This window comes from Oncorhynchus nerka, linkage group LG6, assembly GCF_034236695.1.
Source record: "Oncorhynchus nerka isolate Pitt River linkage group LG6, Oner_Uvic_2.0, whole genome shotgun sequence".
Taxonomy (NCBI): Eukaryota; Metazoa; Chordata; class Actinopteri; order Salmoniformes; family Salmonidae; genus Oncorhynchus; species Oncorhynchus nerka.
This window is the reverse complement of record NC_088401.1, coordinates 25518629-25535876: the sequence shown is the minus strand read 5'-3', so window position 1 is coordinate 25535876 and position 17248 is coordinate 25518629. Positions and strand designations below refer to the sequence as shown.

Here is a 17248-nt window from a genome sequence, read left to right as displayed (position 1 = left end):
GCTCATGGTTGTGGGTAGGTGTTTCATTCTCTGTCTATATAGGTATTTTCTGAACAATATATCTGTTCATTTAGGGGACCCAATTTGGCTCAGAAGCACCCCCAGATGAAAAAGTGAGAGATATTTGTCTATTGTCATGATTCTCTGTGAGGTAAGTTATCAGTATATTCAATGAAAACCCGTGTTAATTTTGTTAAATAATAGTGGATTCCATACCTGTTCATAATAGAATCAAGCAATACACAGAGGGGCTGTTTAACTTGACTTTATTCTTTATTCTGCTCATGTTACATGGAGAATAGAGAAACAACTAAAGCACTACAGTCAGGAGATTTTCAGAAAGGTCCATCCGAGAGCTTCACTCTTCATCATGTCCTTTCTGTAACACAAGATGGATGAAGGTTAAAATGTAATAAACTATTGTAAACACAAAAAAACAATATTTCAATTTATTGTTATATGAATGATAGTATGGTTATTGGACATAAAATGCTTGGGACTGTCATCATACTTGAGATGAGTTTGCAAATTATAACCAATATTATTATTTTAATTAAAAGAACTGACCTGGGAGCCAGCATCACAACTATTGGACTCACTCCTCATCCTTTCCTTTCTGTGTCAGGGAAGATAGATGGATTGATTGATTATTAGAACATTTTACTGTGTACTGAAAAACATTTTATATTGCCGTATACCGTGTCTTCCTGTTGAAATTTTACAATAAGGAACTTCAACAGGTATGTATAGTTACTTGGTAACAATGTAATAGATTATGCATCTATTACTTATTTTCTTCAGGAATCAATGAGTTAATATCGAGAATTGAAATGACCATTAAACAGAGTCCCAGTTCCCAGAAAGTTGAGGCTTTTGAAACAGAAACTTCACTGACCTTGGAACCGGCATCACGACTCTTGGCTCTCATCTTGTTGACCTGAGACTCAGCAATATCAGCCCTCTCTTCTGCCTCATCCAGTTCATGCTGAATCTTACGGAACTTGCCCAAATTGGAATTGGCTTGTTCCTCCTGTGATTTAAAAAAAATATTATTTAAAGGTTTCTAGCAAACAAAACAATTTGAGAATTAAATATGCAACATATGGATGATAGAAGGTTACTTACAGCCTCCTCTGAAGTTCTCTTGTAGGATTTGACCTTCAGCTGCAGTTTGTCCACCAGGTCCTGCAGGCGGCTCAAATTCTTACGGTCTTCCTCAGTCTGCACCCAAAAAGAAGGGAAGAAATATACTGTCATATACTGTATATATCTTACATTTGATTCTGAGCATGTTAATGTTAATTGTTAACTGTGCACTGTTAGATTAAAACAATGTACCTGGTAGGTGAGCTCTTTGATGCGTCTCTCATATTTACGGACTCCTTTCACAGAATCACTGCTCCTCCTTTGCTCCAGTTCCACTTCAGTCTCTAGCTCTCTCACCTTGAAAGATATGATCGATGTTAACACACCATGTACATTTATTTTGTTAGTTATCACTACTTTCAATATTGAAGCTACAAATATGACTAGAAATATGAAATGTGACATTGAATTAATAGAAGAGAATGTAGCTTAGACACTCACTCTGGCCTCCAATTTCTGGATCTGCTTCTTGCCACCCTTCATGGCGATTTGTTCAGCTTCATCCAGGCGGTGCTGCAGGTCCTTGATGGTCTGCTCCATGTTCTTTTTCATGCGCTCCAGGTGAGCACTGGTGTCCTGCTCCTTCTTCAGCTCTTCTGCCATCATGGCAGCATCAGTAATGGCCTTCTTGGCCTTTTCCTCAGCATTTCTACACTCCTGCACAGCCTCCTCCACTTCATTCTGAAGCTGGGATGTGTCGCCCTCTAGCTTCTTCTTCTGGCTCAGTAAGCTGGTGTTCTACACATACAGTATATATGACAAATTATTTGTATATTACCTCTACATACCTCAAGTAGCAGATATTTAAGGAGAACCCTAATTGTTCTATATTACTGTCTTACCTGTGAGTGCAACAGCTGAACTCTCTCACTAACATCCAGCAGTTCCTGCTCAGCCAGTTTGCGGCCTCTCTCAGTCTGCTCCACCAGGGCTCTCAGCTCATCCAGTTCAGCCTGAATCAGGTTGTTACGTCTCTCCACAATGGCAATGTTCTCCTTCAGGTCATCATTGCTACGAAGAGCATCATCCAGCTGCATTTGAGAATCCTTTAGAGAGAATAGATTTGACTATGTTTATTTTCTTGTTTCACAGTGTGGTTTGGCTTTATCCAAAGGCACAAGCAATGTTTTTAATTCAGTGGTGTGGAAGTAATACCTTCAGATGGGAATGGAGACCCTTAAGTTGCTTCTGGGCCTCGGATGCCTGCCTGTTTGCCTGGCTGAGCTGGATCTCCATCTCATTGAGATCTCCCTCCATCTTCTTCTTCAGCCTGAGAGCTTCATTCCTGCTGCGAGTCTCTGACTCCAGGGAGCTTTGCAGGGTATCCACAACTCTCTGCTGGTTCCTCTTATTCATCTCCATTTCCTCATCCTTCTCCACCAGCTTCCGTTCAATGTCAGATTTCACCTGATTGAACTCCAGCTGAGCTCTCATGATCTTGCCTTCCTCATGCTCTAGGGAGGCCTATGAGAACACAGCCACCCATAGTTTGTAAAATCTTAAAATAAAATGTTATCTGGACAATAAACTATCTGTAAATGTTTTCTATTCTCACCTCAGCTTCCTCTAGAGCAGACTGTATCTCAGCCTTCTCCTGCTCCAGCTGTTTACGGATCTTCTCCAGTTCATGGATGCTCTTTCCTCCTTCACCAAGCTGCTCCGTCAGGTCAGAAATTTCCTCTGTGGAAAAATATTATTGTACATCGGAATAATTTTGTGATAACTATTGTTGATTATGGGTGAGGCAAATGGGGGGAAAATCCCAATGTTTAATCCGTTAAAACATTTTTTTTTAAATGCATAAAATTCCATGTGAATTCACACTGCAGCTGTGCTGCTGCCAGCAACGGTTTGGGTCTCACGGTGCGTCCCTTTCAGATGGCATAGCACCTGTACTACCATTACTGTACCTCAATTCTACTCTGCAAAGTTTGCATTTCACCACCATCTCATTTCATTTGTCAAAGTATTGCCATATAGTACTTCACTGCTGTCTCTTGCCTTTGCCATCTTTCCAACTGTTAATGACGATGATTTAGTGGTGGAGAGTCGACTCCAAAATAATCGATTCCTCAACTCTTTGCACGTCATGTCCACGTGTCGACTCCCATTTGTGAGTGTCAAGATTAGATTCCGCGACTCCTCAACTCCTAAAATTCAGTATTTTTGGAATGGAATGGAGGAGATTAGTTGCCGTACTATCGAGAACACTCACATTTTCTATAGCGAGCTAGAGAGGGACGGAGAAGGAGGGGAGGGGCACAGTATAGGCAGGTCGGCCACCATGCAGACAGTCAGAACTGTGCACTTGGCCTATCTATTGGGTAATCAAAAGCCTTATCTCCAAATGGAAGCTGTATCTCGCAATTTCTTGGCTTGCAATAGGCTAGGACATTCTACACGCAACAGACCGGGAAGACTGAACACATATTTGTATCATTAGCAAAGAGCAACAGCAAGCGAGCCAGAGCGAGAGAGAGGACATGGCCATTGTCATATGTCTTGGTAATCTGTACATTTACCAAAGTAGCCTAAAATTTGACTCTTCCCCCTCTGGTTTTATTTAAATTACACAACAAAACCCAGGTCTTTATAGCCTATCGTCTAGTTTGGCAAAGAATATGTTTTGTTATAACTGCACTGTGATTTTAATTTTGTGGGGGAAAAACACACAAAAAAATGTTTTTTGTTAGTGGATTTATTCTTAACTTCAACGATCCCAATTCCGTTTTAACGTTTAAACATTCACACGCATAATCTCTATTACATATCGATCTTTCATTGACTAAATTATATAGGCTAATAATGCTCATGGTCTGACCTTGGAGGTTCTTGTTCTCCCTCTTCATGGTCTCCAGATGATCCAGAGACTCCTCATAAGAGTTCTTGAGTTTGAAGAGCTCAGTGCTGAGAGATCTGGCCTCTTTCTGGGAGCTCTCCAGCTCAGTCTGAGACTCCTCAAACTTCTGCTTCCAGTCAGCCAGGATCTGGAAATCATACAGGTATTTTAGGTAGTTTGAATACAGTATATAATTAAGATACAATGTACTTTATTGTCCATTAACTTACAGAGAACTCACAACCCAACCCTTCAAGACACACACGGGCTGGAAGCAATGTTTCAGTCGCACTACAGCTGGAGCAATTATAGGGGGTTAAGTGCCTTGCTCAATTGGACAACAACAAGCGATGGTAGTGTGTAAGATGATGCCAGAAACATTCTGGTTGCTAGCTCACTCAACATCAACCTTCTTGCTGGCCCACTTCTCGAACCACTAGGCTACCTGCCGCCCCTCGTACTGTATTGAAGCCTCCTATGGTTTGCGTATCCAAAATGTTTTCTTTTTTTTACCTTGTCAAAGTTCCTTTGCTTCTTGTCCAGAGAGGCAGCAGCTGCATTAGATCTCTCCACATCCACCATGAGATCTTCAATCTCATTCTGGAGTCTGTGTTTAGTCTTCTCTAGGGATGAACATTTAGCATTTACAGCTTCCACAGCTTCCTCTGCATCCTGCAAACGCTGAGCCAGCTTTTTCCTAGATTGACATAGATGAGAAACACATTTCTGAACATCTGACTTTTTTCTTCCTGATATATAGTGATTGTTTAACAGGTATTCAACTTATTATTCATTCGTCATGTACTTTTGTGTATCGCTCTTTCAGCCAAGGTTCAATAGCCTGAAAAGTAAGAGAAAGTAATAAAACATCCTTACTTTGCGTCCTCAAGCTCCTCAGTCTTCTGGATGGCATCAGTTTCATACTTGGTTCTCCACTGAGCCACCTCAGCATTAGCCTTGGACATGCCACGCTGCAGCTCAGACTTGGCCTCCTGCTCCTCCTCATACTGCTCCCTCAACAGATCGGAGTCATGGCGAGCAGACTGCACTGCATGGGCAAGTGCGTTCTTGGCCTGGTAAGGAAATTTAAAAAAGGATAATTATGTAATTATGCTGGAGGATAGATAGTAGTTGGATAAAGGACACTGCATTTGTTGTATCAATACCTTGACTTCCTCCTCAAGTTGTCTCTTGAGGTCTTCAATCTGCTGAACATTGGACTGCTTACCTCTGGTCAGTTGAGAGACCAGAGAGTCCTTCTCCTCCAACTGTCTGGCATATTCACCTGTTTTCATTCAATTCAAATTATTTTCAATGATATTACATACTGTGGTTATTCATTTCGGCTGATCAGGTTTTTTGTTAATATACTGTATGTACCATTCTCAGTTTGAAGCTTTGCTTTCTGCATAGTGAAATCATTGATGGATCGCTGTCCTTCCTCAGCTTTTGTCCTGTATTCACTCATCTGGTCCTCTAGAGTGCGGCACATTTTCTCCAGGTTTGTCTAAAAACAGAGTTTAAAAAAATACAGAACAGCATCACTAAATTTCTTCTTTAAAATGTCGAGAAAAAACATACATTTTATAGATTGCTCAATAATACCACATACTTTGGACTTGACAATCTGCTCCATGTTGGAGACCACATCATCCAGCTCCAGCCTGAGCTCACTCTTCTCTTTCTCCAGCTTCTGCTTCACTCTCTGAAGGTTGTCAATCTGCTCTCCCAGGTCAGCTACACTGTCAGCATTTTTCTTCCTCAGAGTGGCAGCTGTAGCCTCATGCTGCAGGGTAGCCTCTTCAAGGTCTCTGCGCACCTTCTGGAACTCAGCCTCCCTCTTCTTGTTCATCTCAATCTGGGCAGCAGTGGCTCCACCAGCCTCCTCCAGCCTCTCACTGATCTCTTCTAGCTCTCTGGACAAGTCTGCCCTCTGTTTCTCCACCTTGGCACGGGCAGCTCTTTCAGCCTCCAGCTCTTCCTCCAGCTCCTCAATGCGGGCCTTAAATGGTAGGAATTCAAATATTCTGGTATGATCAGAACATAAACAATTGTAACAGAAGGATTCCCTTTTCAACGATGCTATTGAAATACCTGCAGCTCCTTCAGTTTCTTCTGAAGCTGGGCACTCATGGCCTGCTCATCCTCAATCTTGCTGTTGAGTTGGCTCATCTCAAAGTCCTTCCTGATAAGTAAATTAGACATTTTAGCACTTTCTGTAAAATAACTATTCATGAGATGTTATGGGTTGTGATCTTACTTCTTCATTCTCTCCTCCAGCTGCTGCTTGTCATTCTCCAGGTCCATTAGGCTCTCCTGGGTCAACTTTAAATCTCCCTCCAGCTTTCTCTTGGCTCTCTCAAGGTCCATTCTCACCTTCTTCTCTTGCTCCAGAGACCCTTCAAGCTGATAAAGGATATATTAAACAATATTCATAGTAAGCAATTTACTGTTGCATATTTTTAGGATATTACTAATTTTGTTGTACTTTTTATGAATTACTATTTGATACCCACATCATCAACTTGCTGTTCCAGTTTGGCTTTGGCCTTGGTCAGCGTGTTGACTTTGTCCTCCTCACTCTGCAGGTCATCCAGCGTTTGCTGATGAGCCTCTTGCAGAGCCTTCTTCTCCTTGGTCAGCTTGGCAATGATTTCATCCAGAGCTGCCATTTCCTCAGTCAGGTTTTTAACCTTTGGAAAAGGAACAGTGTCATTACACTTAACTCCAAACCAATTAATTTGAGTTTGGCTCGAACTAAGGGGGCATGTGTGGTCCGGAGTCGGGAGCTGAAACCGCTACACCAGACTCCGGCACATGAAGTTTTAACAACACAAGAATAAAGATAAGCGTGTACCTTGTTCTCTGTGGCATGCTTTTCCTTCTCCACTTTAGCCAGAGTGAGCTCCAGATCATCAATGTCCTTCTTGAGTTCTGAGCACTCATCCTCCAGCTTCCTCTTCTTAGCAGTTAGCTCTGAATTCATCTCCTCCTCATCTTCCAGTCTTTCTGTCAGCTCTTTGGCTTTGGCCTCAAGCTGGATTTTGCTCTTGATCAGACCCTCACATCTCTCTTCAGCATCACCAATAGTGTCTTCTGACTGTCAATGTGTCAATATGTTGTGAGTATATCAAATTCTCCAAAGCTCAAAAGTTTGGTGACAAAATATTTGAACACTACAAATGATCAACAAATGCTCATTGTGCGTATCTATTTATCAAATCATGTCTCTTCTCTCTCTCTTTTTCAATTTCTCTAGAGCTAATAGCTAACTAGGAAATACCATTTTGACAAAGGATGTGAATGCAGCAACTGCAATGCAGTTAATGTTACTCACAGTTTGGACAGCGAGCTGCAGGTCATTCCTCTCTTGGAGAAGGGACACCATCTTTTCTTCCAGCTCCTTTCTACGAGCTTCAGATTTAGCATAAGCCTCTTTAAGCTTCAGGAATTCTTCCTTCATGTTGGCCATCTCCTTCTCAGTCTCTGCTGACTTCAGCAGAGGTTTGATCTTGAAGAACATCTTCATCCAGGGCCAATTCTTGACACCCATGAAGGCACGAATGTTCCATTGGATCACAAGCAAGGCATCCCTGTAAAATTAGGTAAATTGGCGTGTTATAAAACCTTTTCCACCTTCAGTATATTGTCTGCAGAAGTTTTGTTTATTCTAATTCCAACCTGCGGTCAACCATTTTCTGGAACTCAATTCTAGCAAGTAGACCACGTGATCTGGACTGGAAGCCAGTGATGATAAGAGCGAGACGATCGTCTCTCATCTCCTCAAGTAGACCCAGGAGACCAGCCTTGAAGAACACCTAAAGATACACAAAGGCCGTAATGTGATGCTTGGATCGTCTCATATTTGGTAGGATTGTATTTTTCTGCCAGTTGACCATAAATAACTTAAATGAGGTAGCCCCCAGATTTACAAGACTTGGTAGTCATGTTTAGATTGCTGATTTCTTGTCTCTGTACAAAAATGTCACAAATTGAACACAAGTTGGCCCTCTTATGTGCAATTGATTTTACAACTTTAGTCCCAGCATGTTGACCGAGAATTACACATTTTGGCAAGATCTTTAAAAATAAATACATAAAGTCTAACTGTGTTAATTTCTGTTAACAATTACTATGACAAAAAATATTGTCAATTACCTATTTTCCCTGAAGAAAACTAACGACGAGATGAGGAGATGCCATGAAAAAATTATCCAACTGTAACAAATTTGTATTTATTTTAGTTGATAAAAATGTGATGAGACTTGAATTTCATGTGAGACTAATGAGCATTCAATTTGACATGAAGCTCCTTTTCATCTGTTTTGTCCAATCATAAACATTCATGCCTTTGCAGAAGATTTAAAGCTGCAATGTGTAACTTTTTTGGCATCCTGACCAAATTCACATAGAAATGTTAGTTATAGATCTGTCATTCTCATTGAAGCAAGTCTAAGAAGCAGTAGATCTGTTCTATGTGACCTATTCATATGCTTCCCATTCTTAAGTTTTGCTTTTTACTTTCGGTTTTGTACACCAGCTTCAAACAGCTGAAAATACAATATGTTTGCTTATGGAAAATACATTTCAGTGTTTTAGATAGTACAATGATTCTCTACACTATACGTGCTTGTATTGTGACATAAATTGGAATTAGGCGAACTAATTTTAGCAACCAAGAAATGGCAGAGCGATTTCTGCATATTGCACTTTTTAATGCAATCCTCTCATTGGCAGAATTAACGTCTTTCAGTAGCCTTGGCTTTGTAGCCTTGGCTATATGGTAAATCATGGCTGGCATTGGTTACAATCTGCCACAATATCATTATGCCAGCAATATGAGGGAATGGTAGACCTAGTGGGACAAGGTTATCTTAATATCCACATGATGGAAGGTCAATGTTCATTATTTAATGGAAAAATAATACACAGAATAATATGTGATTAAATGACTGGGGCTAAGACTAAAATTGTCCCGATTTTTAGTTGACTGATAACTAAAACTAAGAAGGGTGAAATTATTAAATGGGACTAAGACTAAAAGGTATTTTAGTCATAAAATCTAAGACTAAAACTAAATCCAAAATAGCTGACAAAATTAACACTGAAGTCTATTTCAAAAATCATGGCCACTATGCTTTCAATTGCTTACTGTAGATCTGGATCTACTAGCTTGTGGCACTATACCAAGTATAAATGTGTATTTCTTGACATGACCCATTTGCATGATATAAGCATGATCAATGGTATGATGGCCAGGTGGTGGTGTATTGTTAATATACTAATCGGAACCGATAATTGCTGCTGTTTTTCCATCCTTTTCCAACAGGTCTTATTTCTTTTCATCTATTTAAATAACTTACCTTAGTGTGTCCTAATCTGTACTGGGTGTGGTCAATGTCCAGAGAGCCCAGGAGTTTTTCAGCTGCCTTCATGTTGTCAATGAACTGACCCTCAGGGATAGCATTTGGATTGAGGATGCGGTATCTGAATTTAAATCAGAAAGAAATGATCTTATATAATGGAAGACCTGAAGAGGTAAACGGTTTATTTTATTTTGAAAATGAAACGCATCATTCTTTTTTACCTTTGTTTGAAGTCGGCATACAGGATTCTGTTGGGGAAGCCCTTTCTGCAGATCCTGATGCCTTCCAGCACACCGTTACAGCGCAGCTGGTGCATGACCAGAGGATTCTCCATGGCCCCAGGAGTCTTGGTCTCGTTGGGGATGATGCAACGCACAAAGTGGGGGTGAGTAGACCTCAAGTTGGTCATGAGTTTACCCAAGTTCTCCTGTCAGTATGACAAATGTAGAATTTTCCATCATTGAATGAGCCTCCAAGTAACTCACAAGTCACAGTGGCATTTAATGCTAACATGCTAATCCACAACATACTGGCATCTCAAATGTTGTGCAAATGTAATACATCTGTTAATAATCTTCCATGTGAAAACATCAAAAACATATTGATTTAAGCTCAGATTTACCCTGTGCAATGCAGACACAGTCTGGAAGGAAGAGCCTTTCTTCTTTTTTCCTCCAGCCGCTTTTTCTTCAGGTGCTGTATGACAATGAAATAATTATTTAAATATACTTGTATTACTACTATCATATACTGTGGATTGTTATTTATTTGAGTGTGTTGTAGTCTTTGCAGATATAAACACATAGTACCTCCTTCTGCACCAGCATAGTTTGCAAAGAGGTTGGCCAGGAACTTAAGACTTGACTTCTGGAACAGTCCAACCACAGTCTCATTCAGGGGGTCCTTGTTCTTCACCAGCCAGTTACCAATGTTGTAGTCAACAATGCCAGCATAGTGAACCAAGGAGAAATGGGCCTCTGGTCTACCCTTAATAATCCTAGGCTTCTGGAAACATGCATTTTTGCCCAGATGGTTTTCATACAGCTTTGCTTTGAATGTAGAATCACTGGCCTTGGGGAACATGCACTCCTCTTCAAGGATGGACATGATACCCATGGGCTAGTGGAAGGAATGAATACAAATGAATTAATGCTAACGGAAAAGCATAGTGATTAAATATCAGCACATTTAAAAAGATTGCCTTTAAAATATCAAATATTACTAAGGTCATATCAACTACTGCAAAACTGAAGACACCAACCCTTTCAATGAGGTCAATGCAGGCAGCCAAGTCCATGCCAAAGTCAATGAACTCCCAGACGATGCCCTCTTTCTTATACTCTTCCTGCTCCAGCACAAACATGTGGTGGTTGAAGAACTGCTGCAGCTTCTCATTAGTGAAGTTGATGCACAGCTGCTCAAAGGTGTTGAACTGAAATAGAAGTTCACAGTTACTTTATTTTGTCAGCTGTAATGTTCTAGATTCCATTTTTATCAAATGTACATCAAACACTCACATCAAAGATCTCAAAGCCAGCAATGTCCAGCACACCAATGTAGTGCTGGCGAGCGTTCTTAGTGTCCAGAGTAAGGTTGATTCTTATCACCATCCAGAGGAACATGTTCTCGTAAATTTTCTTTGCCAGTGCACCAACAGCGTAGTACACCTACAAAATATTAAGAATATAAATTACCTCAACATAGCCTCAACATAAACACTAAGGGACAGTTTCCCTGACACAGATTAGGCCTAGTCCTGGACTAGAAAGCATGTTCAATGGGGAATTACAGGTATGAACATAGACAAGTTTTATGCTGAATATTATTTTTTAAATGTTGAAGACTCACCTGGTTGACATTCTGACCTTTTGTGACCCACTCATTTCCAACTTTGACCCTTGGGTTACACAGCCCCTTGACCAGGTCAGCAGAGTTCAGACACATCAGATATGCAGCTTTGTCAATATCTGGAAAGGCAAAGTTTTATGATTGGAAGAGGCAATCAAACTGATTTTAGATTTTCACTACTGCATAATGAAGTGAGAGGTTTTAAATCCTCAGCACTCACCCTCAGTGCCATCTGCCTCTGCTTGCTCCTCCCGCTGCTTATTCTTGAACTTCATGTTGCCGTAGTGCATGATGGCACCAGTCAGCTTATAAATGCCATTAATCTCTTCTTGGGCAAATCCAAGCACATTAAAGGCATCCTAGTTCCGAAATAAAAGGCCATTGTTTTGTATTGGAGAAGGAGTTGGATACAAGTGAAATGTTATTGCATATACAGTATATAGATATATTACTCACATCAGTAGCCATTAGCTCATCTGCATCATTAATGGAAGTTACAGCAATCTCTCCTTGGGAGATGAAGGCATAGTCATAGGGATTGCTTGTGATGAGTAGCATTTCTGAAAATAATTGAACAGCTCAGTTTATGTGTGTTCATGCTGTGGTATAGGACATATCATAATATACTCAGTATTAGGGTTGAGGTCCATTAGAAAAATTGCTTTCTGCAAAAAGAAAACTGTAATATTATAAATAGACAGGATAATTTAAAATAAACTGTTGGAGATTGTAATGTGTTATGTTGTCTGCTTAAATTACATTTTAATAATTGCAACTTTTTTATATACAAAGAAAATGTTACAACATAAATCATACGACATTGTGTTTTACGGTAGGGAATGGGAGTAGCACAAGGCCTGGGAATGGGAGTAGCACAAGGCCTGGGAATGGGAGTAGCACAAGGCCTGGGAATGGGAGTAGCACATGGCCTGGGAATGGGAGTAGCACAAGGCCTGGGAATGGGAGTAGCACAAGGCCTGGGAATGGGAGTAGCACAAGGCCTGGGAATGGGAGTAGCACAAGGCCTGGGAATGGGAGTAGCACAAGGCCTGGGAATGGGAGTAGCACAAGGCCTGGGAATGGGAGTAGCACAAGGCCTGGGAATGGAGTAGCACAAGGCCTGGGAATGGGAGTAGCACAAGGCCTAGGCCTGGGCCTGCACCATAATATTTTCATTTGATTTCATCAGAAATTTTCAGTTGAATCCAGAATTGACCTCAACCCTACTCAGTTTGATGATTCAAAACTCACCCAGCAGTTCTGGTTTCTTTTGGGACAGGATCTGGTAGAAGATGTGATAGTCTCTCTCAGCCTTGAGTTGGAAAGTGACACGTGACTTCTCCAGAAGATCTGATCAGTATGGAAAAGTTATTTTGGTATTAATGTGTTTCCTGTCAAATAGATCTGTTCATTCCTGAGCAAATTGAGTGTTGTACTCACAAGTCTCAATGTCAGCAGAAGAAAGCTTCCCAGTGACTCCAAAATGAATTCGGATGAATTTACCCTGTAAATTATGGTCAAAGCAGAAATTACAGAGCACAACAGATCTGGGTTCAAGTAGTATTTGTTTTCTTTTTGAATACCTTAGGTGCACTTGAGGTTGCATGGTGTAATGCAGGAATGGGCAACTTTGATAGGGATGGAGGCCAGTCACTCTCACTCTCACTCAAATATCATATTAAAAACATTTCTCTCCACTCTAACACAACGTGCCATTGGAACACAGGAGTGATGGTTGCTGATAATGGGCTTCTGTACGCCTATGTAGATATTCCATAAATAAAAAATCTGCCATTTCCAGCTACAATAGTCATTTACAACATTAACAATGTCTATACTGTATTTCTGATTAATTTGATGTTGTTTTAATGGACAAAAAAATGAGCTTTTCTTTCAAAAACAAGGACATTTCTAAGTGACCCCAAACTTTTGAACGGTAGTGTATATATTAAATTACATATATTTTTGTAGTGGTGGTCCATATAGGGGAAACACTGAACATGTATAATAAGATTTGAATAATATTTCACAAACAAAGACCAAACTTACGAATCGGGAGGAGTTGTCATTCCTGATGGTCTTGGCATTACCAAAAGCCTCCAGGGCAGGATTGGCCTGGATGATTTGATCCTCCAGGGTCCCCTACAACTCACCAACAATACAGTATTAAAATGATACAATAAAAAACAATACTCTATGAATAAAATTGGGTTTTGTCAACATATACCCATCAAGCCATGAAGAATATTTCATTTGCATTCAATTTGACCTTTTTTTCTTCCGCGGCACTTTTCTTTCCGCCAACAGCAGCAATGCTGGCGAAATACTGGATGACTCTCTTGGTGTTAACAGTCTTTCCAGCACCGGATTCTCCACTGGGATTTAAAAATACAAATGTTGATGTCTCAGAATTTCTCTTAATTTCTAATAGTCTCAAATGGATATAGCCTTTGGTTGATGTACTTACGTGATAAGGACAGACTGATTTTCCCTGTCTGTTGAAAGAGAATTATCAGTAAATGTGACATTATCCAAATATCATTTGATTTATATATTTGAAAAGGAAAAGTTATATTTTACCTGACAACATGTACTGGTAAGCATTATCAGATATGGAGAAGATGTGAGGAGGAGCTTCTGTCCTCTTCTTGCCTCTGTATGCATTGACAACAGACTGATCGTACACTGGCAGCCATTTGTATGGGTTGACAGTGACACAGAACAGCCCTGAGTAGGTCTGTGGAAGACAAGGGGATGCATATTTAGTTTAATTCATTTGAATGAATGATTGATTTAATGGAGATATTAGCAGACAGGTCATTACTTACGTAGATCATCCAGGCTGCATAACGCTCTTTGAGGTTAAACAGCACAGCGGGCTCGTGCAGGAAGGTGAACATCGCCATGTCCTCAATTTTATCAAACTTTGGCGGGTTCTGGGGGTGGACGTCGTCCTCCTTCACAGTAACAGTCTGAAAGATAGGCAAATGAAATAGTTCTGTGTCATTTTCAAGGTGCAGAGCTATTCACTTTGAGACAGACCCTAACTTGATATTACACACAACATAGAATTTACAGAAATCATCCATTTACATGTAATGCCTGATTTACATGAAAGTCAAAGATTTAAAGGATTCTGCTTTAGTATCTCTTGTAAGATTTTTTATACTAAACAGTGCAGTGCATAACTCAATTCAGTTTATAAATAATTGTTCATCAGTCATAGAGTTCTTAGTAGAAACATGTATTATTTTATGATTTTCCAGGTATCCATTTTCCAGGTCACATTTTTTCAGAAATGCTTTTCAACAGAATATTTACCTTTCCAAACTCCGTTTCAGCGGTGACTTTAGCCCCATCTCTGCTGGTGATTGTGGCCTTGACGTATTCTACCTCAGGGTCAGGCACATAGCACTCTCTCTTTATGTCAAAGGGTCTAGTCTGGCATTCCATACGCTCCTTGTCTGATTTACGCAGAAAGGAAGCTGCACCGCCAAACTCTGCCATCAATGTGTCCCCCATTCTTAAACCTGTGAAGGCAGGAACAGAGCATTGAATACATATGTATATTTTACACACAGTACCAGGTTTGAGTTGGAATAATACCATGTATTTGTTGTTGTGGATAGTGTGTATGTACTGTATATTCTATTTATTATTATTATTATTATTATTAGGTTCAATTAGCTAAAATTCAGATTTCCATGTGGCTGGTTTCTCACTGTTGCCATGGTGTGTTGTATGCCAGGATTCTCATGACAAACGTTTCTCAAACTTAAGAAACAGCAACCATTTAGATCTTCATACTTTACAGTATTTTTTACAATATCAACCATATTTTGATAGTTTGACATTTTATTCTGTTCATGACAAAGGGAACCGTGCATATTGTGGTAATAACCTAATATCAGTGTAAAGCACTAATATTATATCATATTAAATACATCGTCAAATTTAGGGTCCCAGGGCTGTATTTCACTGTTCTCTGGAACCAGTTTTGGAATTCAGTGTAAATTAGACCTTTGTCCTGATTGTCCCTTCATACATCAACAACAAAACATTTTTATAAATGTTACCCCAAAGACCTAAATGAATTGGAACATTAGATATGAGTGTGACTGTATGTACAAGTAACTGCCAAAATAAAGGAAACACCAACATTTAGTGTCTTTGCTCCCGAGTGGCGCAGCAGTCTAAGGCACTGCATCTCACTGCAGTCCCTGGTTCTAATCCAGGCTGCATCACATCTGGCTGTGATTGGGTGTTCCATAGAGCGGCGCACAATTGGCCCAGCGTCGTCCGGGTTTGGCCAGGGCAGGCCGTCATTGTAAATAAGATTTTGTTCTTAACTGGCTTGCCTGGTTAAATAGATAGATGTTGGGATAGATTCTACAACTGTCTGGAACTCTGTTGGAAGGATATGACAACAATCTTCTATGAGAAATTCAATAATTTGGTATTTTGTTGATGGTGGTGGAAACGATGTCTCAGGCGCCGCTCCAAGCTCTCCCATAAGTGTTCAATTTAGTTGAGATCTGGTGACTGAGACGGCAATTGCATATGGTTTACATCGTTTTCATGCTCATCAAAGCATTCAGAGTCCACTCGTGCCCTTTGAAATGGGGACATTGTCATCCTATGGGGGCATGGCCACGGTAGCCAAAATAATGGCCTGCCCATTATAATTTTACATGACCCTAAGCATGACGAGATGTTAATTACTTAATTAATTCAGGATCCATACCTGTGTGGAAGCACCTGCTTTCAATACACTTTCTATCCCTCATTTACTCAAGTGTTTCCATTATTTTGTCAGGTACTTGTATATACTCTATATGAGTAGTATAATGGTCATGGCAGGCCAATAAAACTTAATTATAAGCCTAAAGAAACACGAGGGTTGATGCAGAACACCAGTAGGCTACCAGATTTAGAGTCATAGATTAATAAGAGTTTATCTGAACAATATGAAGGTCAGTAAACCAAAAGCACATTAAATATTAACCAAAACTTGTGAGGTTCAGAGCAGACAAAAGTGACTAGGTCCACTGTAGCTGAAATCTACAGCTTGTGATAGTGATGACACTGACAACACGTAATTACTATACAGGAAATATGTATTATGCCACATAAACAAGTTTACTGGATTAATGAGTACAGACAACAAAAGATATATTTTTGCATTAATATACACATTTTATGAAACGCAGTTATATACTTCACACAAACCACTAGGAGGCTGGTAGAGCCTTTATTTTAGAAGATTATGATTCTTACCTGTTGTTGGTCACCCCTTGGATACGTTTGGTGGAAAAGATCTCTACTGAGAATGAAATTGACAAATACCAAGACAAATATCAGTCAACTGACCAGCTATGTGTGGTTATGACTATTGTTAGGTCGTATAATGATTATCTTTGCCCTCCTCAGCAGACTGCCTCTATATGCTTACCTTCAGGATGTCCCGGTGCCTTGTGTCTCCCCTGATCTGACTCCCCCTGGTCTCCATCTCTCTTTATAAAGAGTGTTGCTCAGCCCTATATGGAGATGGTTCATGTCATGACATAAATTAGACTGATTATTTCAAAAGGGCTGTATTTGGGGCTAGAGGTGTATACCTCTTTGACCTATCAGGCTCGTTGTAACAGGCTATTCCAGGGAGGGCAGAGGAGGGGAGAAATTGGCTGCATTGAAAGCCCACTTGATCAAAGGGCAGTCTCAGGCACTGCAGTCATCTAAACATTACAAGCATGTATGTTTGACCAATGGGAATTCATCAAATTATGTATTAATGTGCAATGACACGAAGTAAGTTAGCTCCAAAAACAGTTTGTAGTAATATATGTCAACAAAAAAAATCAAGATTTGCACTCCCCCTGTCCTTCCCCCCCGTCCCCCCATTCATTGCTCTTTGTGATGACTTGGGGATTTTAGTCTTGCTACTCCTACAACATTGCGTTGAGTAAACGAGATGACATGAGAAAGTGTTGTTGCAGTGTGTAAATTAATTGCATGATAGAGTTCTTATGATGCAGACAAGTGCAGCTGT

The 17248-nt window shown here is 40.2% G+C and overlaps 1 protein-coding gene and 1 long non-coding RNA gene across 5 annotated transcripts in view; one reads left to right on the top strand and one right to left on the bottom strand.

The window, feature by feature from the left end:
• Nucleotides 1–17248, top strand: part of LOC115130243 (uncharacterized) — a 44354-nt gene that overhangs the window by 4088 nt on the left and 23018 nt on the right. For 2 of the 4 annotated variants that reach the window (XR_010464070.1, XR_010464069.1), the window contains exons 3-4: nucleotides 75–7853; nucleotides 9585–9736. This is a non-coding gene — a long non-coding RNA (uncharacterized LOC115130243). The remainder of the gene's footprint in view (nucleotides 1–74; nucleotides 7854–9584; nucleotides 9737–17248) is intronic. The other 2 variants (XR_010464072.1, XR_010464071.1) reach the window with 1 other exon arrangement.
• On the bottom strand, nucleotides 250–16711 carry LOC115130238 (myosin-7-like). The gene is made up of 40 exons (XM_029661160.2): nucleotides 16652–16711; nucleotides 16477–16522; nucleotides 14521–14729; nucleotides 14028–14171; nucleotides 13780–13936; nucleotides 13667–13694; nucleotides 13469–13574; nucleotides 13249–13341; nucleotides 12640–12703; nucleotides 12451–12549; nucleotides 11656–11759; nucleotides 11420–11558; nucleotides 11200–11318; nucleotides 10869–11018; nucleotides 10613–10783; nucleotides 10161–10470; nucleotides 9974–10047; nucleotides 9573–9778; nucleotides 9349–9472; nucleotides 7667–7803; nucleotides 7323–7578; nucleotides 6843–7085; nucleotides 6502–6678; nucleotides 6246–6391; nucleotides 6080–6170; nucleotides 5598–5987; nucleotides 5366–5492; nucleotides 5152–5270; nucleotides 4862–5058; nucleotides 4499–4682; nucleotides 3968–4133; nucleotides 2702–2826; nucleotides 2302–2610; nucleotides 1989–2192; nucleotides 1588–1884; nucleotides 1339–1443; nucleotides 1126–1221; nucleotides 896–1030; nucleotides 568–616; nucleotides 250–379 (listed from the first exon to the last, which is right to left on the bottom strand). Exons 3-39 carry the CDS (start codon nucleotides 14719–14721, stop codon nucleotides 596–598), a joined length of 5814 nt encoding a protein of 1937 aa, XP_029517020.2. The 5' UTR covers nucleotides 14722–14729; nucleotides 16477–16522; nucleotides 16652–16711; the 3' UTR covers nucleotides 250–379; nucleotides 568–595.

Coding starts and splice junctions, on each gene's coding strand:
- LOC115130238 (XM_029661160.2), bottom strand. CDS start 14,721: ATGGGGGACACATTGATGGCAGAGTTTGGCGGTGCAGCTTCCTTTCTG. Junction 5,988..6,079: donor AGAAACTGAAGGAGCTGCAG/GTATTTCAATAG, acceptor CTACCATTTAAG/GCCCGCATTGAGGAGCTGGA. Junction 5,271..5,365: donor AAAGCTTCAAACTGAGAATG/GTACATACAGTA, acceptor GAATGAAAACAG/GTGAATATGCCAGACAGTTG.